Consider the following 19,046-nt stretch of genomic DNA (forward strand, 5'->3'; position numbering starts at 1 on the left):
TCTTCTTTGGCTTTTTCTTCTGTCACTAACCATCCTGGTGAATCAGTCTTAAGTTTGTTGCCCTCCACAACATAAAGCAAATGGTGCAACATCTTACTCGTATATTTGACTTCTTGGAGATACTCGTACATTCAGAATTCTTGAATTTTTCCTAATTTCTAATCTTTTTTTTTTTTATGTTGTCAGCTTATCCTTTCCGTTGGACTCCTCCAATTACAACCTCATATCCGTATCTATTAATTCTACCTATCCAAACCCTCCTTAGGATCGAAATTGGAGGTGCTTTTGGCTCTTTTCCTCTGCTAATTGGGGCACTAGAGGAGAAGTTACTTTGATTCCTTGGAATTACTACTGCTTACGAGTCATAGACTCGTCTCTTTATGTTGAGAGTGAGATCATAAGAGAGGTGATATTGTCTGGCATGGATAAGTACACTTTTCCTTCTCTCTCTTAACCTAAACCTTAGTTTAACACATCCTTTTTTCGTGCTATATATAATAGGAAGATGGCTCACAAAGCTACCTGGTGTTCTACAGATTAGAAATTAGCTTTAAGGCTACGAATACTTCATAAGTTAATGAAGAAAAGGCTGAGGAACAAGTCAAGTCACTTACGGATCGATAACAAAGAGAGCAGTCCAGCTTTGGGACATATGTTGGCACCTTTCCATACGAGGTGAAGATGTTGTTATATTTTATTTAAGTCTTTCAGTGAAGGGTGTAGTACGTGTGTGTATACGTTAAGGATTATATAGGTTTGTGTGAAAGAAGAGAGTTATCTTTAGAAGACACGATGTGATTGTCCCTTTGTGTTGTGAGGTATTGAATGATGTCACAGCTGAGTTACTGATAATTAATATGGTCTAATTATCATTTCAGTAGGTGTCTACTACCTTTTCCTGGCGCGTCACACACACACACACACACACACACACACACACACACACACACACTAATGTTGAATTGAATAAGGGATTGCTTGAAGGATAGAGAGATGTTGTCTATCGCGCCCCCTGACGGGACGCACGGGCTTTTTAGAGCCCGTCAGATAGAGAGATGAGAATTGTGATCAGAAATACATACTCATCCTGGAGTAAATAACAAGTGGAGTGCCACAAGGGTCAGTGGTAGTCCTCATTATGTTCTAGGTATATGCAAACGACATACAGAATGGAGTGACCAGTTTTATTAATTTGTTTGCTGATGATGCAAAATTGCTTAGACTAATCAAGACCCGAGAAGATTGTTTGCTGCTGCAGGAAGATACAGACAAAATGTATGAATGGAGTAAGGAGTGAAAATCAGAATTCGATGCCAAAAAATGCCACGTAATGGAATTATAAAAGAGTAAAGGCGGGTTCGCACTTTCCAATTTGCGACAAAAATTTTAGGTCGGTAGAGTTTCCGATTCATCCCTTCTAGTCGTAAAGTGTCACACGTGGCGCCTGGAAAGTATCGACTAGTTGGCGCCTTGGCGGGAAGTGAGTGTAAACAAACAGCTACCCGCCAAGATGTCTTCCTCCAGTGACGATGCTGAAACTGTGTTTGCTCTTCTTTTGGCGTACCGGAAGAGTCAACAGAAAAGAAAATACTTTTGGATACGTCCCTGGGTAAGTAGGAGAAAAGAAAGGAGTGTCTACCACACTCTAAATTAACCTACATTTGTCATGAGAAAATTGTTAATCTTAAGAAGACTATGCACAATTGCGATCAAATTAAATCATGACAAATCTTCAATCCTCACCTTTTACGTACATAGAGTTTCCGACTCATCCTTTCTAGTCGGAAAGTGTCAGACGTAGCGCCTGGAAAGTATCGACTATAGTTGGCACCTTGGCGGGAAGTGAATGTCTACAAACAACTACCCGCCCAGATGTCTGCCTCCAGTGACGATGCTGAAGCTGTGGTTGCTTTTCTTTTGCAGTAACGGAAGTCAACAGAAAAGAAAATGTTTGTGGATACATCCCTGGCTAGGTAGAAGGGAAGAAAGGAGTGTCTACCACACTAAATTAGCCTACATTTGTCATAAAAAAATTGTCAATCTTTAGAAGATTATGCACAATTGCGATCAAATTAAATCTTGACAAGTCTTCAATCCTCACCTCCAACAACACTTCTTGTAGAATGGCAGCTATTTCGTTAAACGACGATTTCCACAAGCTTTTTTTATTGTATAATTAATTTCTGGAGTCCCCGATGTGTTCTTTTTCCCTCACCAACTCTAACATCTTCTCTATACCTGTGGAGACCACATTTTTAAAACTTACTCCGTGACGTCACTACGTAAATAAAGTCGCAAATCGACTAGCAAGACCTTGATCTTGATTTGCGACTGCTTTCTGCAGTCGCTAGGCGTCGATTGCGAATTGGAAACTCTACAGTACGTAAAAAAAAATTGTCGCAAATTGGCACGAATGAACCCGCCTTAATTAAGCTAACCGTCTACTACGCGTACACGTTTTGGACCTTCGGACGGTTAGATCACAGTTCACACACAGAGTCAGTCACTTGCGAGGACGAGTCCACACAGAGCAGCCACAGTAGTGGCTGTAGTGTGTAGTCTTGTGTGTGTGTTTGGGGGTTGGGGGGGGCAATATTTAAACTCATGTATGATAAGAGTGCATTAATCAACAATTAATAGGCAACTTCGACAATCTAGGGTAAAATTGACAAAAATCTAGGGTAAGATTTCATCAACTCGTGGAAGCCCTGCCTTCAATGGACTTATTTTGCTTTTAAACGCTGAGGCCATGCCAGGGCTGGCTCCACCGCATGTCCGTTTTGGTCTCCCCACTATCTGTGAGGGAGAACAAACACACAAGCGAAGCACATAATACTACTTCCAATACTTTAACAACCTGTCTGTTGCGCCATCCTACGTACTGTCCATGTTTCCAACTTTCCAAGAGGAGGCTTTGTTTGTCTCAGACAGGCATTCTTTCTCCTCCGTATTCCCCCACAGGCCCAGCTCATTTAGGATCCCTGGCATCCTCCTCCCTTATCCTAGTCTCCCACTCTTGCCTTCCTATGACCTCTACGACTGCTTCTATCAACCTACTTTTCTGCCTCTCAAACCTCCTACACTCTACTCTGTATAGTATTCCACCGTCTCCCTCTCCCCTGTACCAGAACGCTGTCCTGCCGGTCTAGCATCTCCTTAGTGTTTTGGTCCTTGCCTTTGCCAGTAATCTGCTTCCCCAGTCTCCCAAATGCTACTGTAAGGCCTCTAATTTCTCCTTCCTTTTGTACCATTTTTAGTGTTAACTTCACCTCCATTTCCATCCGCCTTCTAGCCACTACACTGTCTTCTATTCTTTTCTTCACCTTCGGGCCTATTATGTCCCAGTCCTCTTCTAAATTCTCTCTTCTCTTCCACCTCTTGATCTCTCTCCTTAGCGCAGTGTTATTGCCTTCTTTCCACACCTGTTTTTGCCCATTTGTTGTCACTTGTCTCTTCTATCTTCTTGATATTTAACTTCCTCTTAACGACCCTCTCTCTGAATGTGCTCCAGCCCATGTCTCCTCTGACTGCTTCCACTGCTGTATACCATGGCACTCCCAGCCTCCATCTACCAACTATATTCTACATTCTTTCTTATATATTTAAGTCATTTTCCCTGTAATATGTCATTTCTGAGTGTACAGACAGTAAGACAATGCCATATCTTTCTACAGGCTCCTGCCTACTTCATATTTATTAACTATCCTATTACCTCTATCAATTATCATTCCTGTCATTTTCCTAACCTTACCTTCACTGATTACTTTTTTTTGTCTCTCTCCTATTCCTTCCTTACTTACTTCTAGTCCTAAGTAACTAATAACACCCCTAGTGTGTTATTACCTAGGATCCATTGGCACTCTACTCTGTTGTGAAACTCCATCACTTTATACTTTTTATTGCTACTGCATGTTTCACTCCTTTTGATATCCCTCTGCTATCCTCAGAAGCTCTTCCATAGCTTTCTTATTCTCCATCATCAGCACTACATCGTTCACATATGCTAAGCATCTTATAGTTCTATGCCCCACCTTTACTCCTTTTCGTGTTTTCCTAATTTTCATTAGAAGTTCCTCTATGTACAGTACAGATTAAATAGTGTAGGGGATATCACACACCCTTGCCTGATCCCTATATTATTCTTCAGCTAACCTGCGCTTATGTTCCCTAGAGTAAATTTTACCTGGTTGTCTTCATACAGGCCCCTGATTAGCCTAACTACTTTCTCATGAACTCCAATTTTCATCAGCAATTCCAGTAGTTTCTGCTTATCTATGGTATCGTACACCTATAAATCTAGCAACATGTGGTATAGTTCTTTATCTAACTTTCTGATTCTGTTTATATCTCCCTCATAACCAAGACATTTTCTAACCATCCTTATCCCCTCCTAAAACCACTCTGCTCTTTTCTTAGGGTTTTTCTCTCCTCTATCCAAGACATAATTTTGTTGTTGATTAATTATATGTCAAAAAACCTTGGCCATAACATTAATTACAGCAATGGCCCTATAGTTTCCTATCTCTTCCATCGGCTTTCCCTCTCCTTTATGAACTAGCGTTATCCTGCTTCTTTTCCACTCCTCCAATATTTCTCCTGTCTCCAAGACTTTCTGAAATAGCTTAAACAAATTTGATTTCATACTACTGAAGGAGGAAAGGGAGTTACGGATAAAAGACCGTAGGGTCATTCCAGGAAACACATGTCAAACACAGCACCTCCTATTGGGAGCAGATCTAAATGTGACCAACTTTATGAAAAAGAAGCAGAAGCAAAAGGAAAATAAAAAAATGGAAACTGAAGGGTGAGGAAACAAAGACAATTTGAAATGAAGGTGCAACAAAAAAGAGTTGTAAACAGAGGAAGATGGAAGAAACTGGAGGCTGCATAGGAATTCTGTGGTGAAACCACAGGACACCAAAGAAGGCAAAGAGAAACATGGTGATGGAAAGAAGCAGTAGAGAGGGCAGTGCAGGAAAAGAAAAGGGTATACAAAAGGTGGCAAAGAACACAGAATGATGAAAATGAGAAAGAATATAAATAGAAAGCAAGACAGACTAAAAAGGAGATAGCCAAAGCAAAGAGATGTGGAAAAATTGGGATGTAGAATGGAATAGCAGTGAGAAGCAAAAAGATATGTTCAAATTGTAAAAACAAATGAAGAAAGATGTAACTGAAGCAAAATATGTTATGAAAGAGGAATTATCAAGATAAAGGAGGAAGATATACTGGAGAGGTGGAAGTGTTTCTTTGAAAACCTGTTAAACAAGAAAAATGAACATGCCCTGAAAGAGATGGATATTGTGGAAAGTCTGATAGAAGAAATCTCAGTGGAAGAGGTGAACAGATCATTGAAAGGAATGAAAAAAAGGAAAAGTGCTGGGTCCAACAGGAATGACCAGTGACTTAATGAAGAAGGTAGGTGTTACAAGAGAATTAACAATGATATTTAGAAGCATAGTTAATGAAGGACAAATTCATGAAGAATGGAAAAATAGTATGACAGTGTCAATATATAAAGGAAAAGAAGATGCCCTGGAGTGCAGAAAATATAGAGGAATTCTACATTGAAACATGAAACAAAACTTTTTGAAAAGGCCGAGGAAACTGATAAAAGTGGATGGTCAACAGATTGGTTTTTGTCCAGGAATATCAACAAAAGATGCATTTTTTATAATGAGGCAAATACTGATGTTCAGTGAAAGGAAGAAACTATTTCATGTCTCTGTTGATCTAGAGCAGTGGTTCTCAAACTATGGGTCGCGACCCAAAGTTGGGTCGTGAGATCAATTTTGATGGGTCGCAGGGACACAGGAACATTAACATGCTTTCAGTGTCTCAGTGTATTTCAGTTACTAAATTGAATTATTATTCTTTAACCACAAATTACTTTTGTTATGTATGTTCATCTTCCCCCCACCTCCCTCCTCCTGGGCACCACGTAATGGTGTCTCTGACAGGAATGACTCCTGTATCAAACGCGTATGTTGGACTGGCAGTGGGCCCATGCAGGCTCGTGTATATAACTATAACTCATTGTACATTTTCTTTCTCTTTACCTTACTCTGGGTCGCGAAGGAATGAAATGTTCCAAATAGGGTCGCTCATGAAAACGTTTGAGAACCACTGATCTAGAGACATTTGACAGAGTGCCAAGGAAAATGACTGAATGGGCACTAAGGAAATAAAAAGTGCCAGAAAGGCTTGTCACTGCAGTCATGTCTCTACATGGAATCAAGACGTGTGAAAACAATGGCAGAAACATCGAGGGATTTTGACATAAGAGTGGGAGCACACTAGGGATCTGCTCTTAGTCCACTACTCTTTATCATAGTAATGGAGGAGGCTACTAAACTGGAAAGAGGAGATATGACCTGTGGGAGCTATGCTATGCCAATGATTTGGTACTGACAGCCGAATCAAGGGAAGAAATGACACATGTTTAACAGTTGGCAGGAGATGGAGCAGAAAGGACTGAAAGTAAACATGGAGAAGACAAAACTAATGGTGACCAGAAATGAAACTAGAGAAAGAATTCAGTTAGGAAGATAGCCATGTGGATGTTGTGGAAGAGGAGTGGAAGCAAACTCAGTGTTGTGTACTATGTGTAACAAATGGTGTCATCAATGATGTTCAGTTCAGGAATCTCAGAGGGGTGCAGAATTTTGTATGTCCAAGATGTGTAGAGGAGGAGGAAAGTGGCGGTGGCAGAGCTGATGATGAGAATGTCAGGTTGTAGGTGAATGAGGACATATTGGAGGAGGTGCAACAATTCTGCTACTTGGGAGATATGTTAGACTGAAGCAGGTGCAGAGAGCAGTAAGGGCAAGAGTAGCAGCTGCATGGGGAAGATGGGAAGAAATTGCCAGTTTATTGGTAAATTGCAACATAAAACTGAGGATCAGGGGAATGGTATGCAAAGCCTGTCAGATCTGCTCTTCTGTAAGGAGCAGAAACATGGGTGTTGACAAAGACTGACTATGTGGCTGTGACAACAGGAAGCTGAGATACATGGCAGGAATGAGGTGGCAAGATGAGAGGTCCAGCAGTGAGGTAGAGGAGATGTGTGGAGTTAAAGACATCTCTACTGAACTGAGGAAGAGAAGATTGAGATGGTTCTGACATGTGTGAAGGGTAGAGAGAAGGGTGTTGAGCAAGGTGGAAGAGGTGAGGGCCAGTGGGAAAGCCAAAGAAAACTTGGAGGATGTGAATCCGTTGGGAATAGAAGAATGAATGGCACAGGATCACCAGTTGTTTAAAGTCATTGCCTGTCCAACCCCATCCTAAATGGGAAAATGTGGACATTAAATGAAAATGATGATGACGATGATGAGTCCTCATCCTAACCATATTTTGCCACAATTACATTTCAATCTATTGTAAGAACTGTATTTACTATTAAAATCAATACATTCTCTTGTTAAGACTGATAACTAAGGAAGATAATAAAAAGACAGGTCTGTATGTAACTTTGTTTAGCCAAACAGTACAAGCATACATTACTTTGCTCACATGAAATGGTTGTTTCATCAATATCAACCTGCTTTTACATTAAATTCCCTTTATAATGAAGAACATTCCAGTTTATTTTGTTTTGGAAAATAGCTTATTCATAAAAACAATGATAATCATAATACAATAAATTTAATGAAAACAACAATAAAAAATCATAAAAAATAATGATGGAATTTCCAAATCTATTCACCAAACCTAGAAGGGAGACAGAACTCCAAATGATAATGCATACTCTAGTTCCTTTCTTAATCAGTGTCCATCGAATCGCCCTGCAAAGAGAAAACGATGCATTTTATATTAAAAATCACACTTTAATTTTTATACAGATGAGAAATTTTTTTGATATTTAAGGAATCTAAAAAAATTGTATCTGAAAATAAATAATAACAATGTCATACTATTATTTTTTTTTTTTATAAGGGAAAAGTCATTGATAAGGTAGGGAGAAAAATTGTCAAATCAGCTATGAGTAAACTAGGGCTAAAGACTGACTAGGCAATGAATATGCTGCCACACGAGTGCAACTGAGTAATAAATTGTCTGTAAATATATCTCCCCTACTGGTCAATTCCAAGTCCCTTATGGTTAATTATGGTTCTTGAGATTTGCCTTGAGATGTAAAAGTAAAATTTCCATGGGAAGTGCTGTACTGATTTAATGTGTGCACTAACCTTTACTTTGTGCAAATCTACTGACTTTCCATTTCAATCTTACATTAGGTTTCTCAATCACTAAACTTCACTATCTCATCTATTATTTCTATTATTCCTTGTTCTGACTAGAGCACCTTTCTAGGAAGTATTATAACATCTTAATATTGCATCAGTTGTGCCATGTTGCATGCAATTTTTTTTTTCAAGCAAGAGGGGAAACCAACCAAGGATAAAAAGAAAATTGTTCAAATGATAAAGACAGAATAAAAGCCAAGGGACTAAAAAACATTGTATATAAATGGCCAGTGTGAAAAGTGCAGCGTACTATGTTTGCAAAACCCAGTTAAGGAAGGAGGAATGTGTGTGCAGATCAAAACAACAATAAACATAATATCATCTATGATGAATTAAGGAAAATTTCAGAAGATTAATATACTATGTAGTTTAGGAAAAGGAAGAAGTGTACCAAGATGTTGTGGATATGTCAAAGGTACAGTGGAAAGCAAGATATGTTAAAGATATGAACATACTGAGGGAGCTTTTTAGAATTAAATCCTACAACTGGAATATAGTAGTTCAGTCCTTTGTAATAGAGGACTGTGCAGAAAGCTGCCACTGGGTGAGCAAAACTAACACTTAGAAGCAAGTATATAAAGAGCTTCTCAGAATAATGATAATATTGTATCTCTTATCTGAGATTAGTTAAAGCAACTTTCCATTGTTAATGCAAATTTGAAATTATGAATGCTGTTGTTACATTACCTGTTGTGCTGGCTGTGGACCAACAACATTTTATTAATAAAAAAAGATGCAGTCTTAACTACCATAAATCATTTTTACAATTTCCAGAGAAAGAATCAAAATCACAAATACTGACCTGGTCTCCAGCTGCTGGTGGTGGTGAGGGGGCAGCAGAGCCTTCTTCCCCTGCTGAAGGAGCTGTGGAGGCTGGGGCTTCTCGGGCCGCTGAAGTTCCACCACGTCTTTCTTCCTGATCTAGGCCTTCCAGGTAGGGGCTTACATCTTCATCATCATAGATGCTCAGCTTCTCTCCTACCCCCACTACAGCTATGCTGCAGTTCTGGTCATGGAAATATAAACTAGTGGCTCAAAACAATCATAAAGTAAAATCCAATTTGTAAAAACAATTAGCATTATTACAATAATGGAAAAAACAACAGATCCTAAGTAGATTACTTGTGCTATGGAGTGTATTTTGTAAGGTGTTTATCACATGTTTCCTTGAGCCCAGTTTCTTGCTCAGGAAAACAGCTGTGTTCAATTATATATGGTGAATTAACTATATATACAGAAAATGGAAGCTTAAGCATATAATATTAAAATAACAAAAAGCTTTGCTAGCTGTTCAGTGGAAGGAAATTATTATGACATTAATGATGAATATGCATGAGCCCAGAACTGCTGAACATGATACCTTATTGGTCAGCTCCATGTCATTGGGCAGCGTGTCCCTTAGGGCACGCAGGGCATGTCTTATGAGCTCCTCTCGTGTTGCATTTGGGAAGTCCTCAAGGTGGCGCTCAAGATAGGTGCGAGCACTCTGTGACCGGGCACCAATGGCCATGGCTCGGCAGTCATAATAGTTGGCTGAGGGGCATGTCTGATAGATGTGGGGTCCATCTTCCTGAAAATTGTTAATATTATCTTAATAATTTTATTTCTTCAGCACTGCTTGCTAGCTGTTTATTACTTTTTTCATAATGTACAGATCATTTATAGTCTATTGTGATATAAGTCTGCATGTATGTATATACAAACACACACATACATACAGTTTTAAGATAAATTTATCAATCTATATCCAGTACCTACTCTATGCTAAGTGAGGAAATGAAAACAAATCCCATTTTGTACCCACCTAATTCAGGATCTTTTGGTTATAGTACAACTCCATTCAATTAATGAAATCATTACACCACCACATTTCAAGTCTCCTGAGCATACTATGCATCATGCTACAGTAATTCAGTAAATTACAAACAGTACTCAACTTACATCATATCCAGCTATCAAGAGACCTACACCATAAGGCCTCTTGTCATAACGTTGAGTGGCAACCTGCATCTTCATCCCAACTCGTTCCATTAACTTGTTAAGGGAAAGTGATTGATCGTGAGCAAAATGTTCATGACGACACTCAGTGCGCATGAATCTTATTAGCACACGGGCATCTGCAGTCAATCCTGTAATATAATATATGGTGATAAATGTCCTGTCCTTTTCTTCAAAATTTATTCTACATGTTTTATCTTACTTTTCTGGTATCAGTCTGCAGTATCTTCATCTCTACCTACATAGTATATCATACTCATGGCTATCTTCATCTCTACTTATTCTTTAATATCAACTCATGCATATGATTCCTTCCTGAAACCATTCAGGGTTTGCAAAGAAAGCCTGTATTTTTTTTTTTTTTTTTTCTTTGTATGATGGAAATTGGCCAAGGTCTAGAATAAACAATAATATATATATTTTTTAAATACACTGAAATGCTGGTCCCTGAACAAAGTCAAAAGAGGTAGTCAAAAGTTATAAGATGTGTGTCTTGAAACCTCCCTATTGAATTATTTCTAGTCAAAGAAAAAATTAAATACAAAAGCAGGCAGAGAGTTCCATAGTTTACCACAGAAAGTGATGAATGATTTAGGATACTCAATCATTCCAGGCATTTACAGAGCTGGACAGAATAAGAGTGAAAGAAAGAAGAAAATCTTGTATAGTGAGGGTGTGAAAGGAGGGGAGGTATACAGTTAACAAGTTAAAAAAAAAAAAAAAACTATAATAAAAATAAAGCAGAAGATAGTAAAAGATGCAACATTGCAGCAATGAGAAAAGAGCTCAAAGACAATCAGTTAGAGAAAATAAGTTAGCTAATAAGACAAAAAACTTAAAATTTCAGTCTGTCAAAAAAAACAGTATGAGTGAAACACTCCCCACATACATGTAAAGCATACTCTATATATGGACAGTTAAGGGTCCTGTATACAGTTATCAGCTTATGGAATGAGAAAAACAGGCAGAGATAACTCAGAAGCTGTTTTAGCTAGACATGAGAAGTGAAGTTTCCATTTTTGATAAGAAAATTGTAGACTGAAGATGTTTAGTGCAGGAGGGAATGACAGTTGAGCGTCACTGAGGAAGAGTGAATAATTGTCTAGAAGGTTGTTTCAAGTTGATAGATGGATGGAATTGAGTTTTGAGGTGTTGAACAATACAGCATTTGTTTATAAATTTTGAGTCATAGCATCATGGCAATATGGTGCAGAAAAGGACAACAAAAAAATTAGGTATATGGTACCTTAAATTCTTTATTAAAGTAATGGTACTAAGTTTAACTTACCTGAAATGGATACTGCAATGTGTTCATCAACAGGTTTGATTTTCTTCTGATGAGCTGCCAGTTCTGATGAGGCTCTCTTGAGAGCAACAAGCACAGCGTGGGTGGAGCTCTTCAATCCCACGGTGGCTGAACCCTGCTTCACAGCCTCCATGGCATACTCCACCTGGACAAAAGTCATTACCATTATATCTGATCAACTGCAATTTTCATACAGGATAACATATTGAAACAACTGAGAACTTTTGTCAGTTACAACAAATACTTAAAGGGTCTGAACTACTCAATCAATCATTTTACTGTAAGTAGGGTAAGATTGTCTTCAACACCTGACCCAAAGCATTCCATCAAAGCCATAGTCAAAGGATTATGAGAACAAGGCTAACATATCTACAACTTCAGCAAATGTTTGATTAAAGGAACATTTTCTAATAAGATATATATATACACAAAAATGTATTCCGTTACTTCTCTGAAGGTTTCACAACCGGTGTCCTGCAGCAAAATTTGAGTGGAATCATGTTTGCAATCATGATATGGTACACATTTAGTTTATACTTACTTCAACCTTTATAGCTTAGTAGATGAGAAAATAAAAATCATAAAGGAGATTAAGAAATAAAAGGGAATCCAAAAAAAGGACGCGCGCACACACACACACATGCGCGCACACAAAAAGAAAAAAGAAAAAAAGACTTCAAAGGATAAAGGGATCCTAATGAAAAGGCTATACCTTACAACATCATCAAATTTGATCTGAGATGTGACACTACCCGTTGCTGCCACTCACCTGGTGAAGGCGCCCCTGGGGGGACCACACGGTAACATCATTGTCATACTGGTTTCTGAACTGAAAAGATAAAAACATCAGCATCATCAACCACTTCTTTGTTTAGCTTCACACTACAGAATCTTTCACTTTTAAATATAGGAGGGACGCTGGCCTAAGATAGTGGAATTTTTATGAATAAAAAAAATTAAGCAAGTCCCAAAAGGTAAAACATTAACTGGGGAAGTGTCAGAAGACTCTTGGAAAAATTTAAGTAATAAAATAGAGGAAATACAGAAGAAGGTAGAGGAGTTCCGGAGCTCACCAGAGAAGGAATAAATTATATTGAATTGTAAATTAAAGAGAGAAAAAAGCCCACACAGCCTCGTCAAAACTATTTTACTTTTGACTTTTGGTAAATTTGCAATATAACATAAGCTTTTATCAGGATTAAGGAAACAACTTTTATGAATACCCAAGTACTCCAAAGCTAACCCCACAAATGAAAATATTAATATTCCAATATAAATCCTGGTATTTATCTAGCATTTTTCTTATATTTAATTGTATCTATATTTATTCATTCATTTATAGATGAAGATCCCTACGGTAGTCTTCACCTCTTGCTTTGGTTTGCCACACACTCTGACCACAAAATCTTCACCACTTAACTAACAAAACACGGCAGTTTTCACATAAAATAACTTGTATTGACACATCTAGAAGACACTCCCATTGTCACAAACACTACAGAACACAAAAAATGGCCCATAATATTCCCTTAAACAGCGGCAACCACCAACCATTGTGTCCAGGGACTTGAGACTGAACGACCAAAACACCGCCGGTAATGTTGACTTTTACCGAACATCGACTTCCCCTCATAATATTTTTCCTTCTCTAAAGTCTCTTTTGGTTTTATTCTTTCTCATAGATAGATATGTTCTCTTTTAGATGTTTAGGTTCATGTTAAACTGTTTTATTTAGGATATTTATGCGATTTTCGTACATATATGAAGTCGAGTATATTTATCTCCATGTTTTGCATTCTCAAAATGTCTATATGAAATAAAGTATCAAGAATATAAGATTCTAAGGAAAAAAAAGATTCAATAAATAAATTAATAAGAAATTTATGGGAAAAAATGACAAACCGGCAATGTTGATATTGATACCTCTCATGAATCGAGATTGGCTTTTAGAACCGCAACTCCAGTGCGAATTGCTACCTCTGGCACTTCGTATTCTCATCAGGAACTCTTCTCTCATTCATCCTTCCTCATATATAGTCCCAGCAGCAATACTATTCTGCTAGCTGAGATTAAGAAAGAGAGACGCGGCTCAGATTAAGCTAAAGGCGGGTTTACACGTGCCAATTTGTGACTGAAATTTTACTTAGGTAGAGTTTCAGACTCATCCCTTCTAGTCAGAAAGTGTCAGACGTAGCATGGTACAATAACTTTATCGTTATTGTACCATGAGACGTAGCGCCTGGAAAGTATCGACTAGTTGGCGCCTTGGCGGGAAGTGAGTGTAAACAAACAGCTAACCACCAAAATGTCTTCCTCCAGTGACGATGCTGAAGCTGTGGTTGCTCTTCTTTTGGCATACCGGAAGAGTCAACAGAAAAGAAAATGCTTGGCTATAAGTAAAAGAAAAAAAAGGAGTGTCTACCACACTCTAAATTAATCTACATTTCTCATAAGAAAATTGTTAATCTTAAGAAGGCTGTGTACAACTGCGATCAAATTAAATCCTAATAAGTCTTCAATCCAACAACACCCTGCATTGAGGGTTATGGTTTTTGTAGAGTGGCAGCTATTTCGTCGAATGACGATTTGCGCAAGCTTTTTTTTTTTTTTTTAGTGTACTACAATTCATTTCTAGGGTCCCAGATGTGTTCTTTTTCCCTCACCAACTCTAACATCTCTATATCTGGAGACCACATTTTCAAAGCTTACCCCCTGATGTCACGATATAAATAAAGTCGCAAATCGACTAACAAAACTTGTTTTGCGACTGTTTCCTCCAGTCGCTAGGCACCGATTTTGAGTCGGAAGCTCTACGTACGTGAAACTTCAGTCGCAAATTGGTACGTGTGAACCCGCCTTAAGTCAGCGCTTCTCCTGGTGTATGCTTAGTTGTGTGTGCTGCACCGTCAATTTGCCACTGAATGTCCTCTTATTGCTAAATTTAGTCCGCAAGGTCAACATGACGTAAATATCCTCATTGACCATGGATCTCCTAGACTCAGCCACTTTCAGGGATATGCTCAAGGAATATCCTACGTTTGCCCCCAGACTGTAGGATGTTTATACAATAAGGTGTGCAATATCTATATTTATTCATAAACTTATAATCTTGTAAATGTATAATCTATTTTCATATTTTTGATACTCTACCTCTAAGTTTTTGTCCAGGGGGTGGGTGGCTAGGTCCATAACCTTCTCCTTTATTGTATTTAATTATTATTGCAACAATAAATGCATCAATCATAATCAATTAATCAATCAGAGAGGCTCTTTATGTTCCCCATGACGACTTGTTTCTTTCGGAAGAGAAGTGTTGGTGTGTCATTTTGGGTGATCACCCATATTCGGTGACTACTGAGAAGTTGTATACATAGTCCCGAAAGCAACAGAAAGACAAAGGTCTGTGGCTCGTGACCAAGTACAAGTCGAGCATGGTAACGTCACGCGAGCTACAAAGGTCAGAATTTAGATTATAGGCAGCATGCCTCGGCTTGTCCACACTTAACATACACTGCTCTCACAAAAGGGAAAAAAATAAAAAAAGAACTATCCAGGCTTCCTTCATACAGTAGTTAATAAGTAAGTAATATAGCACATTGTATACACTTGATTTTTTTTTTTTTTTTTTTTTACCATTCCAGGGCCTTTCATTGTCTCATTCTTCCATTCATTCGGTCCCATACATTAGTTGATCTTAATGATTTTCTTTTCCACTATCTCACTTCGTACTGTAATATCTTTCAGTAAATCCTCTTCTAGTCGCACACGAACTGTTTCCCCTCAAATGACTTAATCAAACCCATCTATATACCACTATCTAGACACACTTCATCATCTACTTGCTATTACATGTAGTAGCTAATACATACTTAAAATTCACACATATCTTAATAAACTTGCATCCTTTCATATACTTTTATATAAATTTACTGTATACTATATCATCTATAGAGCCAGGGTGACCAAATTTTGAAAACATAAATAAAAGGATTTAAAATGGTGAGGTGGACAATTAAAGTATCGGGAAGTGAAGCACAAAGTCCCTCTGCTTCATTGACCTGTATATAGGTATATTTTTTTTCTTGCCTTAAAGAGGTGCATGTATTGCGTGTTTTGTTTCGGTACCAACGATAAAGGTAAAATGGGAGGAGTTGGCATGGAGTCACAGAAGCGGAGCCGACGCAATATATTATTACTCAGATAATCTTTCCTGAAAGATATATTGCTCCTCTGCTCTCTCTACTCCCTCTTTACACCCAAAACATTACTCATCATGCCAGCAGCCGCGCATTGAAAAACGGAAAATAAGGAGCGATATTTGAGCGTTTCTTTGTAGACACAGAATCGTCTGGGTACCGCTCCTTATTTTCCGTCTTAATGTCCATTGTTGAAGGCTATCTACCGTATATGTGACATTAAAAGACTCTTGACAGTTGTGGCTTGCTATGCCACGAAGATAATACATACAATACAATGAGATCACACAGTCTTTTTCAGCTTCCGTAAACTTGGGTGAGAGGTTGGAAGCTGTTCTTAGGGTGAACATATGGCTGGATCAGATAATTTACAATGCATATGTTCATAGAGATTAGTGGTTCTCATACTGTATTTCGCGGAAACCCAGGTTTCGAGAGTTCTGTGAAAAAAAAAAATAATAATAAGTGAATGAATAAATAAATAAATAAATAAATAAATGAACAAACACGTTTGACTAAAACTTACTTTAATTTATCAATATGAACAAGAGTGTATAAAATCAAATATGAAAGTAATTGCATCATTTGCATTTCAGTGAGAGAGAGAGAGAGAGAGAGAGAGAGAGAGAGAGAGAGTTTCACTTCCAGGTTCCAGGTTTGAGAGGGTAGGGGTTGGGTGAGGTTTTACCAATATATATATATATATATATATATATATATATATATATATATATATATATATATATATATATATATATATATATATATATATATATATTGGTAAAACCTCACCCAACCCCTACCCCTCTCAAACCTGGAACCTGAAAGTGAAACCACCCCTCTCTCTCTCTCTCTCTCTCTCTCTCTCTCTCTCTCTCTCTCTCTGTCCGGAATCATGCCAAGTCTGTTCTTCAACTTGCCAAACACGCCTTCATAAGTAGAAAATGTCAAAATCTTTCAAACTCGAACTCCCCTCGTGACTTCTGGCATCTAGCCAAAAACATTTCAAATAACTTCACTTCTTCATCTTTCCTTCCTTTATTTCATCCCGATGGCACCACTGCCATCTCTTCTGTCTCTAAAGCTGAACTCTTCTCTCAAACTTTTGCTAACAACTCCACCTTGGACGATTCTGGGCTTGTCCCTCCCTCTCCTCCTCCCTCTGCATGACTATTTCATGTCTACAATCAAAATTCTTCGTAACGATGTTTTCCATGCCCTCGCTGGCCTAAACCCTCGGAAGGCTTATGGACCTGATGGGGTCCCTCCTATTGTTCTCAAAACTGTGCTTCCGTGCTAGCCTTGCCTGGCCAAAGTCTTCCAACTTTGTTTATCTACTTCTACCTTTCCTTCCTGCTGGAAGTTCGCCTACATTCAGCCTGTTCCTAAAAGGGTGACCGTTCTAACCCCTCAAACTACCGTCCTATAGCTTTAATCTCTTGCTTGTCTAAAGTTTTTGAATCTATCCTGAATAGGAAGATTCTCAAACATCTGTCACTTCACAATCTTCTGTCTGATCGCCAGTATGGCTTCCGTCAAGGTCGCTCTACTGGTGATCTTCTGGCTTTCCTTACTGAGTCTTGGTCATCCTCTTTTAGAGATTTCGGTGAAACTTTTGCTGTAGCGTTAGACATATCAAAAGCTTTTGATAGAGTCTGGCATAAAGCTTTGATTTCAAAACTGCCCTCCTACGGCTTCTATCCTTCTCTCTGCAACTTTATCTCAAGTTTCCTTTCCGACCGCTCTATTGCTGCTGTGGTAGACGGCTACTGTTCTTCTCCTAAATCTATTAATAGTGGTGTTCCTCAGGGTTCTGTCCTGTCACCCACTCTCTTTCTATTATTCATTAATGACCTTCTTAACCAAACTTCTTGCCCTATCCACTCCTACGCTGATGATACCACCCTACATCTTTCCACGTTCTTTCAAAGACGACCAACCCTTCAGGAAGTCAACAGATCACGCAGGGACGCCACAGAACGCCTGACTTTCGATCTTTCTAAGATTTCCGATTGGGGCAGAGAAAATCTATTAGTTTTCAATGCCTCAAAATCTCAATTCCTCCATCTATCAACTCGACACAACCTTCCAGACAACTATCCCCTCTTCTTCAATGACACTCAACTGTCTCCCTCTTCCACAATGAATATCCTCGGTCTGTCCTTTGCTCATAATCTTAACTGGAAACTTCACATCTCATCTCTTGCTAAAACAGCTTCTATGAAGTTAGGTGTTCTGAGGCGTCTCCGCCAGTTTTTCTCGCCCCTCCAACTGCTTACTCTGTATAAGGGCCTTATCCGTCCCTGTATGGAGTACTCTTCGCATGTTTGGGGGGTTCCAGTCACACAGTTTTACTAGATAGGGTGGAATCAAAAGCTCTTCGTCTCATCAACTCCCTCCTCTGACTAACTGTCTTCAGCCTCTTTCTCACCGCCGAAATGTTGCATCTCTTTCTATCTTTTATCGCTATTTTCATGGTAACTGTTCTACTGATCTTGCTAACTGCATGCCTCCACTCCTCCTGCGGCCTCGCTGCACAAGGATTTCTTCTTCCTCTCACCCCTATTCTGTCCAACTTTCTGACGCAAGAGTTAACCAGTACTCTCAGTCATTCATCCCTTTCACTGGTAAACTCTGGAACTCCCTCCCTGCATCTGTATTTCCGAATTCCTACGACTTGTCTTCTTCTAAGAGGGAGGTATCGAGGCATTTGCTCCTCAATTTTGGCTGACGCTTTTACACTTTTTAGAGAGCCAGCACTGAAGTGGGCCTTTTTTTATCTTTTCTTTTTTTTCCCTTTGGCCGGTCCTCTTCCATATATATATATATATATATATATATATATATATATATATATATATATATATATATATATATATATATATATATATATATATATATATATATATATATATATATATATATATATATATATATATATATATATATATATATATATATATATATATATATATATATATATATATATATATATATATATATATATATATATATATATATATATATATATATATATATATATATATATATATATATATATATATATATATATATATATATATATATATATATATATATATATATATATATATATATATATATATATAGGTGAGGGGGTCGTTGGGTGGGTTTATCAAATATCAGAAATGCAAAATGCATAGCCTACATTGTGAGTAAATAATAGCGAAATTGCTCAGAGCTGGGCGCGATTTAAATTTTTCAGGTGTGACTGCGACTCTAATTTTGCCCAGCCTCCCTGTGCTACTTGTGCAATATTGTAAC

The 19,046-nt window shown here is 38.1% G+C and overlaps 1 protein-coding gene across 2 annotated transcripts; it reads right to left on the reverse strand.

Moving 5' to 3' along the window:
* Positions 1–7,458: 7,458 nt before the first annotated feature.
* Positions 7,459–13,198, reverse strand: LOC123520793 (proteasome subunit alpha type-1-like). Of its 2 annotated transcripts, XM_045283389.1 has the most exons (8): positions 13,099–13,198; positions 12,317–12,376; positions 11,530–11,692; positions 10,185–10,372; positions 9,604–9,813; positions 9,046–9,249; positions 8,931–8,942; positions 7,459–7,784 (listed from the first exon to the last, which is right to left on the reverse strand). In XM_045283389.1, exons 1-8 carry the CDS (start codon positions 13,099–13,101, stop codon positions 7,761–7,763), a joined length of 864 nt encoding a protein of 287 aa, XP_045139324.1. In that variant the 5' UTR covers positions 13,102–13,198; the 3' UTR covers positions 7,459–7,760. The 2 variants fall into 2 exon arrangements, with proteins under 2 accessions (XP_045139324.1, XP_045139325.1); XM_045283390.1 differs by lacking the exon at positions 8,931–8,942.
* Between the last annotated feature and the right edge of the window lie 5,848 nt (positions 13,199–19,046).

This window comes from Portunus trituberculatus, chromosome 47 (genome assembly GCF_017591435.1).
Source record: "Portunus trituberculatus isolate SZX2019 chromosome 47, ASM1759143v1, whole genome shotgun sequence".
Lineage (NCBI taxonomy): Eukaryota > Metazoa > Arthropoda > Malacostraca > Decapoda > Portunidae > Portunus > Portunus trituberculatus.

Excerpts from the sequence above, each read along its gene's own strand:
- LOC123520793 (XM_045283389.1), bottom strand. Across the intron at positions 9,814-10,184 it reads TCTTGATAGCTGGATATGAT|GAAGATGGACCCCACATCTA; the intron begins GTAAGTTGAGTA and ends AACAATTTTCAG. Across the intron at positions 9,250-9,603 it reads ACATGGAGCTGACCAATAAG|AACTGCAGCATAGCTGTAGT; the intron begins GTATCATGTTCA and ends TTCCATGACCAG.